The sequence below is a fragment of the Ictalurus furcatus genome, chromosome 6 (genome assembly GCF_023375685.1).
Source record: "Ictalurus furcatus strain D&B chromosome 6, Billie_1.0, whole genome shotgun sequence".
In the NCBI taxonomy this organism is placed as follows: domain Eukaryota; kingdom Metazoa; phylum Chordata; class Actinopteri; order Siluriformes; family Ictaluridae; genus Ictalurus; species Ictalurus furcatus.
The window spans coordinates 23,364,035-23,389,352 of NC_071260.1; the positions used below are offsets into that span (position 1 = coordinate 23,364,035).

The window sequence follows — 25,318 nt, forward strand, 5'->3', positions numbered from 1 at the left end:
TAATGCCTTATGAGTACATTATAACATGTTATGAATGTGTTCGTAGGTCATCATGCGTATGCCCTTCATGGACTTCATATGACTTTCTATGAAGGCCATGTGCATGATGACCTACGAACACATAACTATAACAATCTGTATAATGCCTTATGAGTGCATTATAACATGTATAACAGGAATGTGCTCATAGTTCATCATGCATATGGCCTGAATATAAAGTGTTACTCTCATGTCTCCCCCTTGTATTCATGTGGATGGAGGATGCTAAGTCTTCAGCAGTGTCTGGGAGGTTTTTCCAGGCTGATTATGACTGGGAGTTGAACCACAAGGTTCAATTCTGGCCTCAGTAACATCCAAAAACAAGTCTGGAACAGACATTCTCAAGTACCGTGGCTGGCAAGCACCACTGAAGGCTCTAGATTAGCTGAGTGGGTTTAGACCATGATTAGGTAATTTACATAGATTTTAAGGATAACAACAAAAATAACTACATGAAATGAAAATATTTTAAGACTAACAAAGTATCTTTCTTAATCTGCCTTGTTGTTTTTGCCAGTGCCCTGACTATTGTCTATGCAATGTGTGTGTGTGTGTGTGTGTGTGTGTGTGTGTGTGTGTGTAAAATAATCATAAGCACTCAGGTAGTTGCTAAAAGGAATAACTTATTCTGGGTGGCCCAGGCTGCAGTACTTTCTATCTTACAACCTGAGACGAATGGATCATGACCAGTGGAGAATAATGCGACTGCCAATCATGTAGATGGGGCAGCAGAACGTGACTGTGATGATTACATTCATGAGAAAGGTTCTCAGATGAGCTTTTATTCATTCTTCAGTCATGCTTTCCCACGGGTACTGAAACGAGCACTTTCAGTCATACCTAAACCCTCTCCACTCCTCCACTCTGATCGCACTTTAGTTCTGTCTCTCGCTGATCATACGCTGACTGCAGCAGCCATCACATATCGTGCATTAATGATTAAAGCTAACCTTACAGAGAAGAAGCAGGAATAATCACTAGCTGGTTGATATGCTTGTAATGTATGTGAATATGCACGTGTATATATATATACAGCATGTAATAGGGCACTAAGGGTACAATTGAACTATTTCTGCAAAATATAAACTTAAACTTAAGATTACTGTGAGCATAAACAAATAAATAAGCAAACACCTTAGGGCTGAGGTTAGCACTCTGTGTAACAAAGTGCAGACCTGCTGTGTGTGTGTGTGTGTGTGTGTGTGTGTGTGTGTGTGTGTGTGTGTGTGTGCACAGTAAGATGATGATATGGTAATGTGAAAGACTGACAGCTGGTTATTTATGAGAGAGAGAGAGAAAGAAAGAAAGAGAGAGAGAGATGTTCATCAAGTTTTCAAACTATATTTTCAATACAATGACAATAATGTACTACATACAGTGCTGCCAATTAAGCTTTTTGAATTGAATAAGGTAAGAGTGACAGAGGGAACTGGAGATGCATGGCCTTCAAGAGTGTTGACATGCTGTATGAATACACTAAAATCAAAATAAACCAGCGGGGCAGCTCACAGCCTGTTATATTATCTAACATTTCAGTTCCTTTGACAACCACCTACCAGGCTGTGTACTGCACAATACAGTGCATGTGAGACAACCAGACAAAAACATAGCTCCAGTAAACAATACTCCTAAAACAGAACTTGATAAGGTTGTATAGTTGATTTAGGACTATAGACATTCAGTGGTAGCTGTTTATTTTAGGGTAAAATGCATACTTAATAATTACTGGTAAGTATGTGGTAATTACTCATGTCTGATGCATATTTGCATAGTATGTACTTGTAAAACAGTCTTATACTTAAAAAGTCTCCTCTGAAAGTATTGGAACACCAAGGCCAATTCTATTGTTTTTGCTATTGAGATCAAAAGAGTAACATGAGACGATTGATAAGAATTTAATTTCATTCTCTGATATTTACATCTAGATGTGTTAAACAATTTAAAACATGGCATCTTTGTTGGTGGACTACCCAATTTTTAGGTGAGCAGAAGTATAGGAGCAGATATTCTTAAAGTAAATTAAAGTAAATATAATTTCTTTTTTGTGGTATGAGCTCAATATTTCTGCACTCGAAGTCTTCTTTGAACAGTGGATTGTGATACCTTCACCCCTGTCCTGTGAAGGTTGTTAGTGATGTCACTAAGTGTTGTTTTTGGGTATTTTTTCACAGCTCTCACAATGTTTCTGATATCAACTGCTGTTGTTTTCCTTGGCCGACCTGTTCCATGTCTGGTTGTTAGTACACCAGTGGTTTCTTTCTTTTTCAGTACATTCCAGATTGTTGTATTGGCTATGCCCAATGCTTGTGCAGTGACTCATAAATGTTCCATCTTTTCTCAGCTTCAAAATGGCTTTCATTTCTCACATAGACAGCTTTCTGGTCTACATGCAGTCTTCACAGGCAAAACCTAGGGCTCAAACCAAGAGTACACATTCAGAGCAATAATTCTTTAAATAATAATTTTTACAGGGCACATCTGGGCAGCAAGAAACACAGATCAGTCACATGTTCCAGTATTTTTGATCACTTGAAAAATGGGCGAGTTCAAACAAAAATATTCTAAGTTGTTCGACACATCTAGATGTGAATATGAGGAAATGAAAGCTGGAATTCTGATCTATCATCTCATAATCATCTTTTGATCTGAAACCCAAATGTCTTCAATGTATAGCAAAAACAATAGAATTGGCCTTACTGTTCCAATACTTTTGGAAGGGGACTATAACTACTGTGAAAGATATCAAGTATATTCATGCTAAGCATTAACATAATAGTGGCTAATAGTACTACAGTGCTTTAGTAAATACATGCATATCTGACTGAAAATAGTTGCAGGACACAAATGTGTAATAGTTGCAGGACACAAATGTGTAATAGTGCTGGTGATATTTTTTACAGTGTGATACCCAGGATGGATATCTGGCCAATAACAGCAAAAAATGGTGGATAAAAGGATGATTTCAATCTGATCCTAAAACTATATAGGAGGAGTTTTCCATATCAAAAAAGCATTCCAATGTAAAAGAACCCTTGAAATGATCTATCCAAACAACCACAGAAGAACCCTTGAAGATTTGTTTTTGCGTGTAGTCATTAAAATATCAACAAAATATTATTTTAAATATTAAATAATAGTTACTATTATGTTTACTTACTTTAATAAATATTACTTAGTTATACCCATGATGATTGGAGTAACATCATGTACATAGTAGTTTTCACATATATACTTGAATATCCAGTATGCAAGATATTTACCATTTTCTAGTTACTGCATATTTATTTATTAAACACTAGGTACTTGTAATAAAGTGCTACGAAGAAAAAATATTGCACCTAATTGGATGATATCAAATCGTTTCTATGTTTTGTATTATTTAATATTTTGTATTATTTGGCTTAAGGGCCACATCTAAATCTGATGAGGGGGAATGGAGAAGAAACGGCTCTCAGTTGTGTAACGCTACTTTCATCTCCTGAACCCGCAACTGAGGATATACATGATAAAAGATTTTCACAAGGGTGAATTCAAACCCAGAATAACATTCATCCTCAGAAGAATAACATTCATCCTCAGAAAATTCACTTCTCTCTCTCTCTCTCTCTCTCTCTCTCTCTCTCTTTCTCTTTGTGACTCTTTCGTGTAAATGCATGTTAATGCTTTCCTTTTACGGTCCCTTAGATTGTAGGTAGGAATCTAGTAAGTCTGTGGTACAAAATCTGAAGAACTAATTGTTTTGAGCAAAATATTGTAATTACCAACCACTTTTATTACATGTCACTGAAATTCCTGGCAGACTGAGTTATTAAGAAGACAAGGAAACAGCACAAGTCAGTACAATGTAATTGGATAATTATTTGGAGTAACAAGGTGGCACACAGAAAAAGACTTGCTGTCTATTATGGATTTTGCAAAACTTAAAATAGCACAATCTATGAAATCTCAATTTTGACACTGTATATATTGTATGTGCAGTCATATAATATCTAGCTTGTATCACTGTATTACTACCAAATACAAGTGAAAAAAGTGAGATGGGAAAAAAAATGCTGGTCCATTTTGCTTAGTGAGGCTAAATTACTTGCTGATGTTTTCAAGGTTTGTTTTAGTTGACCTTTTTGTGCTTTACTTCTTAATACCTAGAACCTGTAAAAAATTTTGTTAAGCTGTCTTGTAGCCATATTTTTATACCAGAAAACTAACTACTTCTTTGGTGTTTATCCTGCACACATACCTGCATAATAGTGTGTTTAGCATTTTCTTAGATGTATTTTAATTTCACACTCTTGGCACTTACTGTCTTTTTTTACCAAAATAATTATTCAGTCCTTTGTAGATGGTACTACACATGGTACTACTGTTTCCTCAGTATTCTGTATTGTGTATTGTGTTCTGATATTTAGAAAGGGAAATAGATGGAACATTACATTTTGTGTAGCTTATTTTACAGTTGATCATAATCCACAAGAGTAAGATTGATTGTTTTAATTAGGAGAGAACAATGAGAACAGGGCAGAGGAGAATTGGAGAGATGAAAGAGGATTATGTGCTCTCTCTTTTTTCACAAACATGCAGACACACAAACAAACGCACACATACTGATGAAGATCACTGGAGGTCAATTGTGAGAAATGAGACTATTCTGCGGGTGTACAGTATGCCACGCGGTAGAGCGATCCTGCTATCTTTAGAGAGGTCAAAATAACACTGCTGCCCTGCAGAGAGATGGAGAGAGAGAGAGAGAGGAGTGAGTGTGTGTGTGTGTGTGTGTGTATCAGAGAACAAAGAGTCATTGCTCAATGTGACAGGCACTCCCGGCAAGGAACAAACGCACTATTTTAACCTTTATCATGGCTAGGACACACACACACACACACACACACACACACACACACACTGCTGTGAAGGACAAGTGCTTTAGCAGGTACAGACAATAAGAGGACATTAATGTGGAGGTGGCATTTCCGGCTCTTAGCTTTTAGCGGAACTGCTGTAATCTATGTGGCTTTTTAAAAAAAAGAAAAGAAATTTCTGTATAGTCCTATCTTTTAGCATAGAGAATGAGAGAGAGAGAGAGATGTAGGCTGTTTATTTATGAATTCTGTTCCATAATGAAAGGCTCTGTGGTGCTGCAGCAGTTCTGAGATCAGCAGATGGCTGTACCGCTGCCCGCAGGGTTTGCTTTGGAGGATGGATTATTCATCATCCCTTCCTGCCATCACTAATATAATCTCCCCAACCAGCTAACAGCATACACAAAGCTAATAACACACTGCCTGTAAACCACAACCCTGATAACACAGAATGGTAAATAAACCCAACTCAGCCAAGAAAAGGAACCATTTATCATAATTTATAGTTTTGCAGGATAATTGAATTTTTGGTAAGGCTTCGATTTATGCTTAAAATATTCATTTTTATTAAAGGACTCCTGTTTTTTTTTTTTTTTACACTGAATGTATTCAAAAATCTTGTGTTCAAACAAAACCCTACTGTGTGTCTCATCTTTGAGTGCCAGCGATCCCAACTGCTACTTCTCTCCATCCTTGTTTTCATACAAACAGCCTGTGATCTTCTTGCATTCTAGTGAATGTTTAATATGCACACTAACATGGTCCATAGAAAATAACATGAATAATTATATAACATTATAAGAGTGCAAGTGCCCAGCGAATCCAACAGGAGAAGCAGTGTTAACTCCTACGCTCTACATTTGAGAATAATGTATCTGCACTGGTCATAAATGTAGGTGTTAACAGCTTTGTGATTTCACTGGACATACTCCATCAGAACTGATACATTATAGTGCTTTCAGCTGCTACATAACATGCAATTATTATCAGTAGCCAATTTGGATATACTGCAGAGTTGTACCTTTTACACGGTAAATTAAAGGTGTTGTCAGTGATTTGACGATAAAAATACAATAAAAAACATTTTTTGTAATATTTTGAGATCTCACATTCTGGAAGTTGTCAATACAATATCTGCTCAGAGGAAAAATTCCAGTCTCTGGCTACATCCTGGCTACATACAGCCTTGGCATAACTTGTCTTTATAGAGCTTGCTTTGTGCACAGGGGCATTGTCATGCTGGAACATGTTTGGGGGGCCTCTAATTCTAGTGAATGTAAATCTTAATGCTACAGCATTCAAATACATTCAAGACAGTTGTGTGCTTCCACCTTTGTGGCAACAGTTTGGGTAAGGCTTATGTGTGTGTGTGTGTGTGTGTGTGTGTGTGTGATGATCAGGTGTCTGTAAACTTTTGACCATATAGTGTACATTTGATTTATTCTCTGGGTTTTTCGATTGGAGTAATATTGTGACATGTGTCTTATCAGAATCTGTCTGGATAAAGATATGGAACTGCCACAAATAAAATACAGACGGTAAATACAAAAATAAGAAATAATAATGATAATAAGTAGATTATGGTGATTATTATATCTGGCCCATTAAGGCTGCAGTAACATTATTGCCATGTTTTTATTTTCCCTAAAAACTGTGATCTTGCACACTAATAAGTTAGGCTAACAAATTAGCGAGTTACTGTGTTATACTCAAACTGAAAGACTTTATCCATTTAAAAAAAAAATCCAGTGATCCTTGTTCTGTTCCCATCGCAGCCAATCATAATGCTTCATTTTGTTTACAACAGTTGGTATAAACCTTCAGATCTCACACATTCAGTATAGACACATAACAACTTAAAGGTGCTGTCTTCCTCTTAATTGTCTGCTCATGAGAAAAGGGTCCTGATGTGTGGGAAGGGAGACACTTTCTTCTCTGATTTGCGTATGGAAGAATGAAAGCCCTCCTTAATAAAACATGACTGTGTAGCTGCTACAGTCAGTTTGTGTTGAATGAGAAACAAGCAGACAAATGTCAGCTCACTCTCTCAATACCAATCTCTCTCTCTCTCTCCCGCTCTCTCTCTCTCTGTGAGTACAGGATTTGGGAGATGGAAGTTTTGAGAGGAACTGGAAAGGGATCGGCATCTCTCTGCTGGTGATTCTGGTGGTGCTGTCTCTGATTAGTCTCGCCATCTTCTTTCTTTCTAAAGGTTTTTGAATCGCACATGTGCACACACATGCACACATACTTGTATGATTATTATCATGTAATTAATATGATATTCATTTGATTACAATATCTGATATAGAATTCAATTTGATATTTGATGCGTTATGTCTGTGGCCTTTTCTGTGTGTGGGAAGGCATATTTTTATATCTTAGTAAAGACCAAATATCCCCAATATCTGATAGTGTTGAACTTGTGGGGGCTTTTGGCTGGTCCTCACAAGGAAAGAAGTTTTTTTTTTTTTTCTTTTAACTAAAGCTGCAGCTTTTATTTAAAAATTAAAGGAACTTTTTGCTTAGAGGTTTCATGTGTATGCATAACATTAATTAGGTGCATTAATAAGTATGTCAATGAAAGATCCTAACAAGGATAGTAAGCCAGTATAGGGGTGTGTGTGTGTGTGTGTGTGTGTGTGTGTGTGTGTGTGTGTGTGTGTTTTACGTTTGAATTCAGATGATGGAACTAAAGCTCTGAAATCTCATCTGACCTTGGACGACCTTTTCCTCAGAGACTTTCAGGTTCAAGCCCCCGAGGTGCAGTGGATCAGTGGTGAGTGACCTCTATTTCATGTTGGTTTGTATTTATCAAAGTGTGTGTGTGTGCGTGTATGTGTGTGTGTCTTCAGACCAGTCTTTGGGTCTTTGTCTAAATCAGCCATCATAAACATCCTCCATCTGCTGCCACTATCAGTCTTGGACCACAGGGTGTTCACATGCACAGACACACACACCTACATACACACACACACACACACACACACACACACACACACACACAAAGAGAGATGAGTCCAGATGTGTGGTGTAATTATCAGATCTCCAGACAGCTCGTGTCAGTGCTGAAGAATGGATCTGTCGGATGCACAGAGACAGGAGGCGTGGGATGAAAGGAGGAAGAAAGAAAGAAATAAAAGCGGAGACAGATAGATAGACATACACAAAACCCCTATAGAAATATTTTTATGCTGCACTATTGAATTGCCTGATGAAAGAGAGAAATAAGACCTACTTTTTTTTAAAGGATTTATAATGGCAGTTTTACTCTTAAGTCCGGAAAGTTTTCCGGTAATTTAATTCTCTGCAATTGCATATCACAGGTGATGATAATGGAATGTAACACTGACAGCTTTCCATAGTAATAAGGAGATATTTCTAACAAACATGATAAAATATTTAAAGAAATAAATATTAGATGAGGATAGTATGAGTGTGAAGGTTACATGGAGGATGTGAAACGAAGTGATTATAAAATTTCTACAAACAAGTCCTTTCCTCTTGTGTCACATGACCAACAGTAAACTAGTGGTATTTAACAATCACGCGATGTATGAAAATTAAATTTTATTAATAACATTTGTTAATGTTTTGCTCAGTTGGCTAAATTTTCTTTGGTAGACTCATGCTGTGGTTGATTGGGGTGTATTTACATTGGGGAGTATTTATACTCTTGTGATATTCATCTCTTCAAAAGTCCAAATTTGTTGTGATGCAATTCTCAGCATGCATTCACATTTCAGGCAGAAGGAGCCTAATCCGATCTTTTCCCAGATATGTGATCGTGTGAACAGCAAACATTTGATTCGTGCTCGTTTAGACAGAAAAAAAAGTGAAACTGTATGTTTACATGTTAAGATAATATACAAAATGGGTAGTGTACATATTTTTGGGGGATGGTTGTTGAGGGATGGTTTTGTCAGTAGTGGCAACCCATTCTGTTGCCAATGCTGGCCTACAAAACAGAATAACGTTAAATAACTTCATTAAACAAGATTGTAATCAGCTCTTGTGAAGACGATAAACTTGGCTCTCATTCATAGTCTTGCAGATATTGTAAATTATCGTATATAGGACAGTCTATATCATTGATCTTTTCCTTCAGTTGATGTGATCACATTTGGAGCTCAATCCCTAAGTTGCTCTTTGTCATAATTGTTATTGTTTTGAGCATGTGGGTCAGTTCAGGAGTGTGAAGTGGAGTATGTCTCAACCAGCTCCCTAGTTCAGTAGGTAGTGAATCAGTATATTGTGTACACGAGTTGGTGCACTGGGACACTAAAAACTCAATTTTCGGTGACATGACTATGTATTCACGTTGTAAAACATCACCAAAAAATAAATAAATAAATAAAAATATTTGTTTTAGATGTCATATAAATTTGTAAGCTTAATCATACACATTTCTGTCAATAAAATGTCAAGCAGGATCACAGGCAAGCTAGTGGGTTTAGAAAAAATTAATTATTAAACTCTTAAAAGTTGTTAGACTCAATGAACTGTATATAGAACATCAAATAAAGTTTAAAAATCACTAATGTAAGTACAGATTTGAGAGCTACAACAACAATAACAAGCTACTTACATTTGTAGCCGGAAGTTGGCTGAGAGTTCGTTTCCCTTTTTTTTTCGAGCTGAGAGGCTTCAGAAAACATGATGTCATTTCCAGTAAGGAGCAAACCTGTACCACCCTCTCGTCTGTTGGGACGCGAGGTATGGGAGAAGTTGGAGGCTAGGGCAGCAGGTCATTCTCGTCATTCCGTGTCCTTTTCATGCCCCCCAAGTATTAGCTACCATATGCATATAATATTAAAGTTTACCAAGTTAAATTGCATCTATACACAGGGGTTTTGTTACTGCCGGCGCTCACTGGAAGACTACTTTACCCATCATTGCTTGAGAACTACAGCAAACTACGGCAGCTCAAATAGCTCAAAATAAACACCAGGTTTTTTTCTCCTGGTAACAGTCCCTGCATTCCAAATGGTATAAATCACACTTTGAAGGGAGAGTAATCAAGCTAGTCATGCTGTAAGATTGCTTCAAACCGAATTTCCAATAAAAAATGACTTAAAAATTGATTTCCGAGTGACCGTTTTTAATAGTTTGAAAGTAATAGTTTTTTGATTGTGTATAAAAATGTAATTAATGATTTAAGTAAAACCTTGTGTGCTTTATTAGATAATTTTGAATAAATGAACAAGACATTCTGTAGAAGAAATCAGTTTTAATATTTCAAAATGGATTTAGCCTCATATACTGTTAATTACAATAACTAGCTGATAGAACTATTGCTAAAAATAGAACAAAGACTTGAGACTTGACTTGGACTCCAATTCAGAGACTTGAGACTTAACTTGGTTTCCACCTCAAAGACTTGAGACGTGACTTGGGCTCCACCTCAGAGACTTGAGACTTCAGGGATTTGTGAACATGTCTGGGGGAAGAACCACATATGAGTGTGATGATCAGGTGTCCACAAACATTTGGCCATACAGTGTATATATGAAGAAACATTTTAATTACATCCTAAGTATCCTAAGTCCTCTGTGCCCACTGAAAAATGCAGAAAACACACACACACACACAAATCCTGGTTGCCAGAGACATGAGTGGTTAAGTTGAGATTGTGATACACTTTCTCCTACATTGTGAAAAGGTTCTGAAAAGAAACATGTTCTTTCATGAAATAGCACAATTCCAATTTATTCCAATGAACAGAATAAAGAATTACAGGTCACCTTGGGGAAGAAAATGAGTTGCAGAGGGAGGGACAGTGAGTCACCCAGATTCACCTCACAGATCCTAGTTTATTTATTAATTTCCATCTTTACCAAGGTTTTCTTTTGTATGAGTGTTAGCAAAAATATAGTGATATTTGTATGCACAGATTTATTAAAGAGTTATGTTCTATTTCTGTATGCTAATTGCTTGGGTGATCTGTAGCATTCAGGCCAATAAAGCACTACTTAACTGAATAATTAGACAGCTCTGCTAATGTGTTAGTGTACTCAGGATGATTTACCTAATACTTAGTTATTTGGTTCCTCGGGCTATCACACACTACAACAATCCAGTCTGTCCCCCTTTCTTCAATATAGGAACTTTTTCTTCCTCAAGCTACTGAGAAAAATGTTACAATTTTCTGTTCTGTGCATTTATTAAAGACATTTTTGCTGTTTTAGGGATGTGGTTTTGTGAGTTCCAAAACAGCTAGCACAATTGATTCCTATTAAATATCAGAAACAATATACATTATACAATATGCCACAAAATAACACAATATTTATTGGGTGCATTTATTAAAAATATAAAAACAAAATGCTTTTAATTCAATTGGCTGGAACTTGGGCTAGATGGATAATAAACTTGCTAAGTCTGGATTTATAGCACATAGCACTTCAGTCACTTCACTTTTGTAAGCAGACATTACATTAACCCTTTGAGGCACAGTGATACCTCTAAGAAACAAGCTTTTCTTTTTTCATGTCTCAATTTGCATTAGTATTTAAAGAGGGAAGCAGACCAGGGAAGTGATGTGAACTGAATTAGTGATGAAGCTCATGGCACTGACCAAACAGTAGTGAAAGGTTGAAGAAAAAGGTATGGCAGTGGGAAAATAGAGCACAATAAAAGGGCTGTGCTCTCTTTAAACAGATTGGCCCATTGGGTAAAGGACGTGATTGCACAAGCACACTTGAAAGAAGGTCCACGTATTAAATGCCATTCAACATTCTCCTGGGCAGCACTACAAGGAGGTGGAACCAGGAAGTGGTACCATGGAGTTCACTGTCTTCCGTTGCCTGGTTTTACAGATGTTCCTAGCTTTTTCATTGCAATTCATGATCCTCTCCCTCAACAGATTAATGTACTACACTACAGTACAACTAGGCACCAAAAACATTTACATGAAACAGCAAAGGAACCTTGTCTGGCTAATGGTTCCTTTTTCCAGTTCATCAACTACAGTATTTAGCCAACATAATTTTTAATATTGATCAAATAAATGGCTTAAATAACGTTCCTAGTGTGAACACAAAATAATGTTGTTGTTATTTTTTCTCCATCACTCCAATGCTGTTGTTCTGTTGTGTCTCTCCTCCAGTCTCTCCAATGCTGTTGTTCTGTTGTGTCTTTCCTCCAGTCTCTCCAGTGCTGCTGTTCTGCTGTGTCTCTCCTCCAGTCTTTCCAATGCTGCTGTTCTGATTTGTCTCTCCTCCAGTCTCTCCAGTGCTGTTGTTCTGTTGGGTCTCTCCTCCAGTCTCTCCAATGCTGTTGTTCTGTTGTGTCTTTCCTCAAGTCTCTCCAATGCTGTTGTTCTGTTGTGTCTGTCCTCCAGTCTCTCCAATGCTGTTGTTCTGTTTTGTCTTTCCTCCAGTCTGTCCAATGCTGTTGTTCTGCTGTGTCTCTCCTCCAGTCTCTCCAATGCTGTTGTTCTGTTGGGTCTCTCCTCCAGTCTCTCCAGTTCTGCTGTGTCTCTCCTCCAATCTTTCCAATGCTGTTGTTCTGCTGTGTCTCTCCTCCAGTCTCTCCAATGCTGTTGTTCTGTTGGGTCTCCCCTTCAGTCTCTCTATTGCTGATTTGTTTTGTCTAGTCTCTCTGTTGCTATTTTAGTATCTCCTCCACTCTCTCTAACACTGCTGTTTTGTTGAGTCACATCCAGTCTATCGAACACTGAAATACTGTTGTGTCTGCTCTGCTCTCTAAAAAGCTATTATCCTCTCTCCCTCAGTCTCTCTAAGTCTTTTATGTGTCCCTTTTAGCCTAACAGTACTTTTGTGTTGTGTGTTCTTCTAGCACCCAGTCCTTCAAGCACTGAGAGTTTTTTTCTGTCTCTGTAATACATGAATCTTCATGCATCTCTCATGGTTCTGTTGTATAGTTTTCCATCTCTCTGAGTTTCTGTAATACATGTCACTGAAAGTCAGTCTAATGTGCTGGTGTCTGGGTCTCTTTCCATTTTGTCGTTCTGGTATCGTCTTTCCACACTTCCTTGCTTTTTCAAAGGCTTACACGCCACTTTTTAAGTAACTTTGTTGGTACTGTGTCTCTTTCACTGTCCTCCTAATGCTTGTCTATCCCAACCTGCTTTGTGGAGTCAGTCATTCACTGACAAGATTGTAATTTTTGGTTCCTCACTCTGCCCTCCACGCTACCGCCTGCTTTCATGTGTCAGCCAGGCTTTGTACAGGCTCTGCAGAAATCTCATTAAACACAGCCAGAGTACAGAGTCACTTCTCAGACCTGATTCTCCACGCTGCACAAAATCCCACTACTCTGGTTCTCTCTCACTCACAAACACACACAAAGACTCTCTCCCTCTTTCTCTCTCTCTCTCTCTCTCTCTCTCTCTCTCTCTCTCTCGTATTTCACTATCTTTTGGGTTATTTCTATTTACTTTAACTACATAATGATGTGTCTCACTAAAAAGAGGTTTTTGTCTATTTAATTTGAAAAGACATATATACAGATTTATATTTTAATTACGTTTATTCATGGGAACGAACCCAATGTTCCCACAAGGTCAAATCCATCCATCCATCCATTTTCTGTACCGCTTATTCTACACAGGGTCGCGATGGGCCTGGAGCCTCGGGGGACAAGGCGGGGGACACCCTGGACGAGGTGTCAACTCATTGGAGGGCACAATTGCACACCCATTCACACACCCATTTACACACTACAGACAATTTGGAAATGTCAATCAGTCTACAATGCATGTCTTTGGACTGGGGAGGAAACCAGAATGCCCAGAGGAAACCACCGAAGCACAGGGAGTACATGCAAACTCCACGCACACAGGGCAGAGGCAGGCCACAAGGTCAAATTTGCCATGTTTATGTAAACATTTGCCAAGGCAAAAATAAATTAATACAAGCACTCACATATTCACACTTGTATCTGTAAATACACACACGCACACACACACACATGCATTGATGGTTGAAAAGCAGCAGCATCTTGCACTCAGCCTTGTTAACACTGTAGTGCACAGAGTTAAGGTGAGTGTCAGTGTGATGGGCAAAGAGCTTCGGGATGTCTAGATCTCTTCTCTGTGGTCTGATTTGTAAAATCATTGCTGTCAAACAGCAAGAGGAAGAAGAACATTGTCAACAGAACATTGTCACATTCACAATGCGCAGTCTGAATGTGATGGCCCTCTTCTCTCTCACCCTGTATCACATGTCGCCTCAGCGGTGGAGATAATCTATAGGAGCAGAGATGGAAACGTAATGAAAGCAAATATCCAGACCAAGCAGACTGAGCTTCTGATGAAAAACAGTACATTTGTGAGTAATTTTTTAACCTCTTAAACACTGTGCCAATGTTTTCATCTGTTTTATAAGTTATTATGCTTTTAGGGCAGGCTGATTCTTTCTGTGACCTTACTACTAATTTCAATTTTCTGAATTATCGTGCTGACGTAATGTTTTTGAAAGAACAGTCGCATAATATCAGTGATACCTGGTCATAATCTAATGCCTTAATCAGTTTTTCCCATGACAGTGAATGTGTAATATATTCAAATATTGTCATTTGTATTTTTATACAGGTAACATTTAAAGCTTCCAAATTTTCGGTCTCACCAGATCTCAACTATGTTCTCCTAACATATGATATCAAAAAGGTCAGAGGTTCTTACATTGCAAACTACACTGTTTTTCCTCCCTTGTTTCAAATCTAGTATAAAAGCCATAATAATTTTAAAAAGTTTTAAATATGGTAGATTTTTGGGAATAGTATATAGCAGAACTACAGTACACTCATATATGAATTTAAGTTCAGCTTCAGGTTGAGTGATGTTATAGTCCAGATTGCAGGCACTGGTTTGGAGTCTATTCAGTTTTACAGATCAATAATGTTTATGACTGGTTGTGTTCACTGGAACACACACACACACACACACACACACACACACACATTCACATGCAGTAGTGGTGTCAGGTTGTGGACAGTGGTTTGTCCGTTGCTGTGTATAAACTATAGAAGGATGCATATGTCTGAGACACTGCCAGTCGATGGTTTTGTTTAATCATTACACTTGATGCAAATTTTTTAGGAATGCATTCTTCATTTTGATCATTTTCCTGTTTTAGGTGTATCAATACTCCTTTCTGGCGTCTTACCTGATCTACAATTTGCATACAAGGTACTGAGGCACATCAAAATATTTATAAATGGGGAAGGGGCTTCCATTCATCCATCCATTTTCTGTACCGCTTATCCCACATAGGGTTACAGGGGAGCCTGGAGCCTATCCCAGGGCACTCGGGGCACAATGCAGGGGACACCCTGGACAGGGCGCTAACCCATCACATGGCACACACACTCACACACCCATTCACATACTATGGACAATTTAGAGATGCCAGTCAGCCTTTAACGCATGTCTTTGGAAAATACAAACTCTACGCACCACATGCTAACCACTTAGCCATCGTGCGGGGAAGGGGCATAGTTTTATATTTCAGTGAGGACCAAATGTCCCCACAAGGATAGGAAAATCTGACGGTTCTGACCTTCTGGAGACATTTGACTGGTCCCCATAAGGAACTCTTTTTATACAAGACCTGCTGCTTTTATTTAAAAAAAAAAAAATAAGAAGAAGAAGAAAATAATTTTAAAAAGAAAAAAGAGAGTAACATAACATTAATTAGCTGCAGTATAGTAAGACAAATGTTTGTGTGTGTGTGTGTGTGTGTGTGTTTGTGTTTGTAGAGAAGTGCATGAGTTGAACCCGCCTGAGGTATCAGATTCGGTGCTGCAGTTCGCCTCATGGGGAGTTCAGGGGCAACAGCTGGTGAGTAATTACTCACTACTCATCATCATGCAGTCCAACAGAGCAGCACAGCAGAACACACTGAAACCTCATGTAACATTACACAGCACCATGCAGCCATGCAGAACAAACAACAACAGTTAACACATCACCCACAACACTGTGCACTTTAAAATTATCTTGTGAATCAGAAATCCAGGGAGGAAGTAAATATATGCTCACATGTGTGCAATTACTAGCATGCTGGAGGGCTTTGACATATCCAATCTGTGAGGTGGTTATTTATCTATCTATCTATCTATCTATCTATCTATTTATTTATTTATCCTAGTTAATCAGAATATCTATGTCTGCAAGCATAAGCATGAAGACCATATGCATACTGCAAAATACGTAAAAATTATTATTTTTTCTTAGCTATGCCACAGGCAACCTGCTTTCAGTATCATATTAACCTACAGAAGATACATAATGCCACTATTATTACCATGTGCTTGCAGGGAAAGTAATTAAGAAGTCACTGAGAAAAGTATCTGTGTTCTGTGTTCCTCTCATTTTTATGCATTTGCAGTTTAATCTATTGCACTAGAAGACTCAGATCTCCTGAAACATGCAGTACTCGTACACATACACACACACACACACACACACACACAGAGAGAGAGAGAAAGTGAGGGGAAGAGAATGAGCGTGAGAGAGATTAGATATTCATGAACATTTGCATATCCTAGGCATATGCAGACCCTTTGAACGCTTTGATTTATTAGTGCTTTATAGCATCGCTGCTATTTATCAGTGTTTGGGTAAGATGAGATAAAAGTATTAGCGCCAGTCAGTAATGTGGGATATATATTTTCAGTGACACCTCCGCTGCAGTAAATTCTGTGTATGCTTTAGAGCAGTGAAATCTGTGTATCTCTCACTCTCTCCAAATAGTTGAGCATTGAGTAATTCCAGAGACGCTGCAGGCAACCTGCACTTCAGGGCTTACATACAAATGCACAATCAACACATCCCTGAATTAGAACCGCATAATTACCATCCATTATTACAATGTGCTTGCAGAGAAAGTAATTAAGTAAGTAATGACGTATGTATTTGCATGGCTCGTGCATCTGTAGACTAATCTATCTTCTACTCAGTCCTCCATCTGTTTTAGCAAAAACACGTTCTTTGGTTTGTGTCTCTAGGGGAACCCATAATAGTTCTAGGTAGATATCTAAAATAGAGTATCCTATCAGTCAGGGCTCCAAGTAAATCTCCTATAGGAAGAGATAAAATATATCCAACTATCAAAAGACTCATTGAGGAACTTAACTTTGTAATTAATGTCTCCAAGTGAGGTCTGTTTGAAGTGCTCAGGACTTTACCATACAACTGTATCTGCACAGTGAAAACTTGGAGTGAGGAGCAGTGACTCATTGGCTAATACAGTGGTTTTCAAAGTGGTGGCCGCGGCCACCTTGGGGGCCGCCAGGGGGCGCCCGGGGGCCTCAACAATTTGGTGTGAAAAATAAATACATGATTTTCTCTTTCTCACTTTCAGACAACCACACACACACACACACACACACACACACACACACACACACACACACACACACAATTCATAATGTAATATAAAGATGTAAGATGTAATTATTTAAAAAAAAAAACAAAAAAAAAACGGGGATATATTCAGAAGTCTGTATTTTTAAAGTGTTTTAAAGACCTTGGTCACATGTTAATGCCATTTGGGGGGCCTTGCCCTGGAAGAGTTTGGGAACCCCTGGGCTAATAAGTTTCTGAGCTTGTAACTGGAAGTCTATTAAATCAACAAATCACCAGATGGTGATTGTTGGACCCTTGATCAGGGCTGTTAAAACTGCTGTGCTCTAGGCATGGATTGTATCCTGTCTCAATTGGACAAAATCGCCTGCCACATGCATACATATAAATGTATGCATAGCTACTATTACATGTAACTCTCATATGATTTATACTTTAACTCACTGCTTAAGCTGGGTGCTGTGTTTGCTCTAGTACTTCTAAATAATTGCTCTTCCACTCACTTCCATTTTATATAACAACAAACTTTTATGGAGTAGGCTTGGAGTATGAAACTTTCTTGCATTAATTCGCTGCTGTTTTTACTCCGAATGATTTGCCCTAATAAACTGATGATAGAGTCAACTGTAGCAATTTTAGAGTGAGTCGTTATAGAGTGGGTGATTATAGAGAGAATGGTTATACACTGGGTGAGATTAGAGTGGGTGATCATCCAATGGATGGTTATATAGAGGGAAAAACAAGATAGCTAAAATGGTCTGGTGATTAAAGGTAAGTGGATGATTAAAGAGAGGGAAAACTGACTGCCAGTTTGGAAATGTGTGTGGCTATATTCACAAGGTTAAATAATAATCATTATCGGATGCATTTCCATTATCACTTGTTGTATTACTGAAGGGACTCCCAAACTTTTTGAACCCGAAATGGATATTAGGACTTTTCAGTAACCCAAACCCTTGATCACGCACATTTTTAATTCAGACGCTATCGTAGACACTCCGCAAACAGTCAACAGACGATCCATAGACTGTCAACAACCAGTCAGATGACTGCCATCAACCAGATTGTCACTATGTTATCAGTTAATGGTTGTTGATGTTTGGTAGATAATGTATACATACTCTATATACTAGCTGTCACAATAAGCAGAGGTGAGATGGATGCAAATGCAGCAGAGCAAAATGTATTAGTTGAAACAGGCAAAATTCAATACGATAGGAAAAATTAAGGTCAATAAACAGGCGAGGGTCAGGTGAGGCACAATCAGCATAAACAGGGCAAAGACAAAGTCAAAACTGGATAACAAACACAGGAAAGTAAGCCTTGGTAAATGTCAAGGGCGGATGCACAAACTGAGCATTTACTTTGTAAATGTTAGCGAGTGAAAGTCTCTCTTATTTAGTGTGAGTGTGTGTGTGTGTGTGTGTGTGTGTGTGTGTATGATATGGAACAGGTGCATGCGATCAATAGTGTCATAGAGGTAGGTTCTGGGAAACGTAGGCTGAGGCGGCCATGTCACGTAGGCTGCGGTATATTCTTGGGAACTGAGTTCACAGATGGAGTTGACCTGGCACCAGCATATTGTCTCTTTTGCGTTTACTTTCTTTGTAAGGTCCAGTTTATATCAATTGATGTTTATTAGATCATCTCTAGACTTTCAAATTCTCCTCCCACACATTCACAAGTTCAAATGCAGTTCATGTGGACTGTATTGATACATTTCATAACATGTTGAAAGCTAAATAATCATCATGATATGTTGCTGAGAATCAGTTGACAGGCTGGTTCATGACAGTCCATAGATGGTTTTGTAGAGTGTCTATCCAAAATAGACTATTAAAATAAAGTATTACCAAAGCCATTTCCAATGTTTTCTAATAGTTTCTTAATTCTTAGTTTCGGATTTTCTGCCTTTTTGAATATGGGTGTTTACACGTTAATTCTACCCACCTATTTCTTGACATCTGGTGCCACATTAAAAGTACTCTGCAATTTCCTCCTTGTTTTACATTGTTTCTGTAGAAGTCTAGAAGACCTGCAGAAATCAGAAAGAGAGCGTGAGATTCGTGAGATGAAGTTTATCTTCAAACACACCGTTGAACACATTTTCTGCATCTTGACATGTAAAACTGGATCTCTGTTTGTGTCTCTGTGTCTGTCTCTCAGATTTATATCTTTGAAAATAACATTTACTACAAGCTGGATGTAAAGAGCAGTTCTCTCAGATTGACATCATCAGGACAAGAGGGATTAGTGTTCAATGGGATTCCTGACTGGCTGTACGAGGGTAAAAAGACAAACACATACATGTGCATAAATCAAAACAGTATTATTTGATAATATTATTTGACAATATTAATAAAATTCAGTATTTAAGTAAAGCTGAATGTTTCATTATAGAGGTGAGTTTTATTTGTGTTACCATAGTAACAAACATCACTTAGCTTGGTCTTTCAAGCAGACCTACATAAGGATTTGGTCAGACTTAGTATATATTAAAGATTTTATGTAATAAATACATTTGGGCGGCTGTGGCTCAGGTGGTAGAACAGGTTGTCCACTAATTGCAGGGTTGGTGGTTTGATCCCCGGCCCAGGTACCTCCACATGCCGAAGTGTCCTTGGGCAAGACACTGAAACCCAAGTTGCTCCTGATGACAGGCTAGTGCCTTGCATTGCAGAGCTGCCATCGGTGTGTGTGTGTGTGTGAATGGGTGAATGAGTAACAGTATAAAGCGCTTTGTAGAACCACCATGGTTAAAAGGCGCTTTATAAGTGCAGACCATTTAATATGCTTACAGATACATATTTAATAACGATAATAGAGGTACAGATTCTATGCATGATACAGATTCTATGCATATTTATAAATATTTTGTGATGAATTTCTTAAGTATATTCTGTTTATCTGGCTGCATTTAACAAGAAAATAAATAAGCTTCGAAATCACAAAACATTTTTTGATATGATGTTTCGCATCAATTTTTCAGTCCTAACTGAAATGAATATGTTTAAAGTGTTCACTGTGTGGACACCAAGCTGTTGGACAGATTGCATTCCAGCAGTGCTGCAATATGGTGCTGTTGCAGCCATGATCTATATTTTTCATTATAGAGGGCAATTCTCTCTATTTAACTATAATTACCTGAACTGCTTCTGATTGCACTGATTCAGCTGTGAAGCAGCAGTGCACATGTAATATCCATTAGGTTAATAAGGCCATGTTTGTGGTTGTATGTGGGAGACTTTCAAATCTCTTAGTGTGGTACATAATGGCTATGATCTTGTGAAGTCTATAAAGATCTCTAAAGGGGGAGAAAGTAAAAGGCATTCAGAGTGCAGCTCATGAACACTGTTCAAGGTCTATGTATACTGTATACACAGATCAGCCATGGCGTTACATCCACTTGCCTTATACTGTGCAGGTCCCCACTGTGTTGCCAAAACAACTCTGACCCATCAAGGCATGAACTTGACAAGACCTCTGAATGTGTGCTGTGGTGTCTGGTACCAAGATGTTAGCAGCAGATCCGTTAAGTCCTGTAAGTTGTGAGGTGGAGCCTCACATGGATCGGACTTGTTTGTTCGGCACATCCCACAGATGCTCAATTGGATTGACGGAATTTAGAGGCCAAGCAAACACCTTGAACTCTTTGTCATGTTCCTCAAACCATTCATGAACAATTTTTGCAGTGTGGCACGGCGCATTATCTTGCTGAAAGAGGACACGTTCATTGTGTTAACTTGGCCTCCAAATTCCCCGCAATACGAACAAGCATCTGTGGGATGTGCTGGACAAACAAGTCTGATCCATGGAGGCCACACCTCGCCACTTAAAGTATCTGCTGCTAATGTCTTGGTGCCAGATACCGCAGCACACCTTCAGAGGTCTTGTGGAGTCCATGCCTCAATGGGTCAGAGATGTTTTGGTGGGACCTACACAATATTAAGAATGTGGTTTTAATGTTATGGCTGATCTGTGTATATACAGTGGGTTCCAAGAGTCTGAGACCACTACTTAAAAGGCTTCTGTTTTCTTTTTCTTTTCTTTTTTTCAATTTAACACAAAGTTTTCATTATAAATGATATTTATGACAATGACAGGATGACAGTGCTGGTGTATGATAGACGTTATGTACATATATCAGGCCAGTTTAGATGCAAAACTCCTGACACCGGACTGTGAATTAATATTACAGACTTTTTAGAACAGCTCACAACAGCATAAGAACATCATATTATAGAGTACTTAATTCTTCCCTGACTCAGTGATCACTATGCACTCTAGGTTTAAGTATGTATACATAAGTATAGCTTTAAGTATAATGCAATTTTTAAAAAATTGATATGTTGTTAACATTGAATGTGGAATGCTCAAATGGAATGGCTTGGAATCTAATTTAGGTGTGTTGTTTACTTCGTTTTGGCTTGGCTGTTAGAGGGGGTGCTGCACTCACCAGTAGCTCACTGGTGGTCTCCAGCTGGATCCAGCCTTGCATTCCTCACCATCAACAACACTCTTGTACCAAACATGCTGCTGCCGCACTTTACTGGGGCGCTCTACCCACGTGGAACACACTACCCCTACCCAAAGGTATGCACCTCACACATTCATGTACACACCATTTAAAGGGCTAATATCTAATTATTTTCAGGTATTTTTGTAATATGCTTCAAAACAAAGGCAGATATATGCCTTGTAATCAAACCAAGACGACCAGATCCAGTAATCAAACCAAGGCAACATGTTGGCACAGCAGGTACTTTTGCTGTCTCATAGCTCCAGGACCTGGGGTTTGATCCTGAGCTGTCTGTGTGGAGTTTCTCCCTCTGGATTTGCTTCTGAAAATCTGGATGTCAACCAGATGAGGATGGGTTCCCTTTTGAGTCTAGTTCTCTCAAGTTTTCCTCCTCTTGTTGCCTCAAGGTGATATTCCTTGCCAGTGTCTCCTCTGGCTTGTTCATTAGGGATAAATTTAAAATCCATCCATCCATTTTCCATAACACTTATCCTACACAGGGTCGTGAGGAGCCCGAAGCTTATCCCAGGGAACCCGGGGCACGAGGCGGGGAGCACCCTGGACGGGGTGCCAACGAATCGCAGGGCACAATCGCACACACATAATCACACACCCATTCACACACTACAGACAATTTGGAAATGTCAATCAGCCTACAATGCATGTCTTTGGACTGGGGGAGGAAACCGGAGTACCTGGAGGAAACCCCTGAAGCACAGAAAGAACATGCGCAAACACAGGGCAGAGGCAGGAGTCGAATCACAACCCCAGAGGAGCTAGGCAAACGTGCTAGCCACTAAAAATGCTATATAAATTAATACAAATGTAATATTTAGCAGATTGGGACACAGCTTGTTTTGTCAGCTGTGCTGTATGTTGTTTGGCCACATTCAACTGATGAACTGAAGAAATTTCACAAGGATTTCGTGATCATTCTAAATATCACTAAAGTACAAACAAGCAAGCAAACAAACTGATTTGAGCATTCAAGCTAATTTCTAAGAAATTATACATTCCCATAAATGATCTTTAAGCATTTTGTACATCCACACATACCAACACATACACTCCTACACTTTCTGATTAAACTTCCTCACAAAGTTCCCAGGAGTAAGAGGTTAATAATGTACATCCTTTATCATCATTTAGCTGAGTAACAACTGCTATTTTATTCATACAGCTGCAGACTACATACACTTGAATAGCTCGGCTAACCCATAAAGGCACATTTGCATATTGAGAGTGTTTTTATATTTCATGTTTAGTTTGGACAAAGAGATGGGATTAATTCAGAATAAATAATAAAATAATAAACACACACACACACACGTACATATACATATATACATATACGCATATATATACATACATTCATACATACATATACATAAATACTCTCTCTCTCTCTCTCTCTCTCTATATATATATATATATATATATATATATATATATATTATACGTGTATATATAATACATTTTCTGTAGAAAAACCTTGCAAATATAATTTTGGAGGGTTTTTTTATTTTTTTGCAAATGCCGTGTGTGAGTCTGTAAAGATGACAGCAGCTCATCTTTCTTAGAGACAGCAGCATGCGTAATGACGGCATTGCAGACTAACACGACTACAAAAACATCATTACGTGCACACACACACTCACACACACGCACACTACACATAAAGAATAGCTTCAGGACTGAATGTAACTGTCAGACTACAGCAGTAATAAAAAGAGAGAGATAGAAAGTATATATATATATATATATATATATATATATATATATATATATATATATATATATATATATATTACGTTGTTATGTTCCTAGATGTTACAATTATGGTCTTTGAGTTTATGGACCATATGACCATCAGAACACTTCCAGTCACACCAAATGAGACTAGCAAAAATCCCTCATTATGAGATGCAGCATATAACTGAGTCCTGCGTCAAACTCTTTAAGACAGGTAATCAGTATGCACACCATCTCCAACTACGATTTAATTTTTTGCTGTTTCACTACCACAGTTAACTACCATTTCAATTATTCAGAAACCTCAGTAAAGGGCACAGCTCGCTGTCTGCCACCCCCTGCCAACCCCCCACCCTGCCCTCTGTTCCTATTAGTGAAGCCTGTGGAAGGTCTGACAGGATTTGGCTGAGAGTCCAAGCCTCAGCTGCTGCATTACTGCATTCATATGCATATTATCTACATAGCACCTCAATAATTATATGAACTGTTGCCAGACTGCAGAACACCTGTAGGGGATAAGTAAAGTAATCCTTTTAGTAATACTTAGAGGCTTACATTGTGTGAGTGTGTTAGGACTGTCAGCATGTATTTCACTGCTATTTAATTTTGTCATTTAAATGCGAGAAATCCAAATTGGAATATAATGTCATAAAAGTCTTCTGCAGCATGCTTTCTCACCTTTTTAAAATTTCAGTTATTTAAATTATGTGTACATTTTCTGATTCAATATAAGAAAACAACAACATATGTGGTCTAAATTGATAACTGGCAAGCAGTAAACAAGTTCCATGAGGCACTCACTGGAGTCCTCGGTCTTCTGTGGCTGGATCACCATTTATGTTCTGTTGGAAATCTAGAATTGATATTATGCCTTATGTACTGTAGTGAGTAAGGAATAACACACAGCTGCCCATGATGTTATACAGTGAGGGAAAAAAAGTATTTGATCCCCTGCTGATTTTGTACGTTTGCCCACTGACAAAGAAAAGATCAGTCTATAATTTTAATGGTAGATTTATTTGAACAGTGAGAGTCAGAATAACAACAAAAAAATCCAGAAAAACGCATGTCAAAAATGTTATAAATTGATTTGCATTTTAATGAGGGAAATATGTATTTGACCCCTCTGCAAAACATGACTTAGTACTTAGTGGCAAAACCCTTGTTGGCAATCACAGAGGTCAGACGTTTCTTGTAGTTGGCCACCAGGTTTGCACACATCTCAGGAGGGATTTTGTCCCACTCCTCTTTGCAGATCTTCTCTAAGTCATTAAGGTTTCGAGGCTGACGTTTGGCAACTCGAAGCTTCAGCTCCCTCCACAGATTTTCTATGGGATTAAGGTCTGGAGACTGGCTAGGCCACTCCAGGACCTTAATGTGCTTCTTCTTGAGCCACTCCTTTGTTGACTTGGCCGTGTGTTTTGGGTCATCGTCATGCTGGAATACCCATCCACGACCCATTTTCAATGCCCTGGCTGAGGGAAGGAGGTTCTCACCCAAGATTTGACGGTACATGGCCCCGTCCATCGTCCCTTTGATGCGGTGAAGTTGTCCTGTCCCCTTAGCAGAAAAACACCCCCAAAGCATAATGTTTCCACCTCCATGTTTGACGGTGGGGATGGTGTTCTTGGGGTCATAGGCAGCATTCCTCCTCCTCCAAACACGGCGAGTTGAGTTGATGCCAAAGAGCTCCATTTTGGTCTCATCTGACCACAACACTTTCACCCAATTGTCCTCTGAATCATTCAGATGTTCATTGGCAAACTTCAGACGGGCATGTATATGTGCTTTCTTGAGCAGGGGGACCTTGCGGGCGCTGCA

The 25,318-nt window shown here is 38.6% G+C and overlaps 1 protein-coding gene across 1 annotated transcript in view; it reads left to right on the forward strand.

The window, feature by feature from the left end:
* LOC128608957 (inactive dipeptidyl peptidase 10) overlaps window positions 1-25,318 on the forward strand; it is a 64,235-nt gene that overhangs the window by 16,755 nt on the left and 22,162 nt on the right. Inside the window, exons 2-9 of the mRNA XM_053627199.1 lie at window positions 6,996-7,107; window positions 7,579-7,674; window positions 14,094-14,188; window positions 14,452-14,526; window positions 14,996-15,048; window positions 15,618-15,699; window positions 19,393-19,513; window positions 21,665-21,819. Coding sequence (XP_053483174.1) covers window positions 6,996-7,107; window positions 7,579-7,674; window positions 14,094-14,188; window positions 14,452-14,526; window positions 14,996-15,048; window positions 15,618-15,699; window positions 19,393-19,513; window positions 21,665-21,819 — 789 coding nt within the window. The remainder of the gene's footprint in view (window positions 1-6,995; window positions 7,108-7,578; window positions 7,675-14,093; window positions 14,189-14,451; window positions 14,527-14,995; window positions 15,049-15,617; window positions 15,700-19,392; window positions 19,514-21,664; window positions 21,820-25,318) is intronic.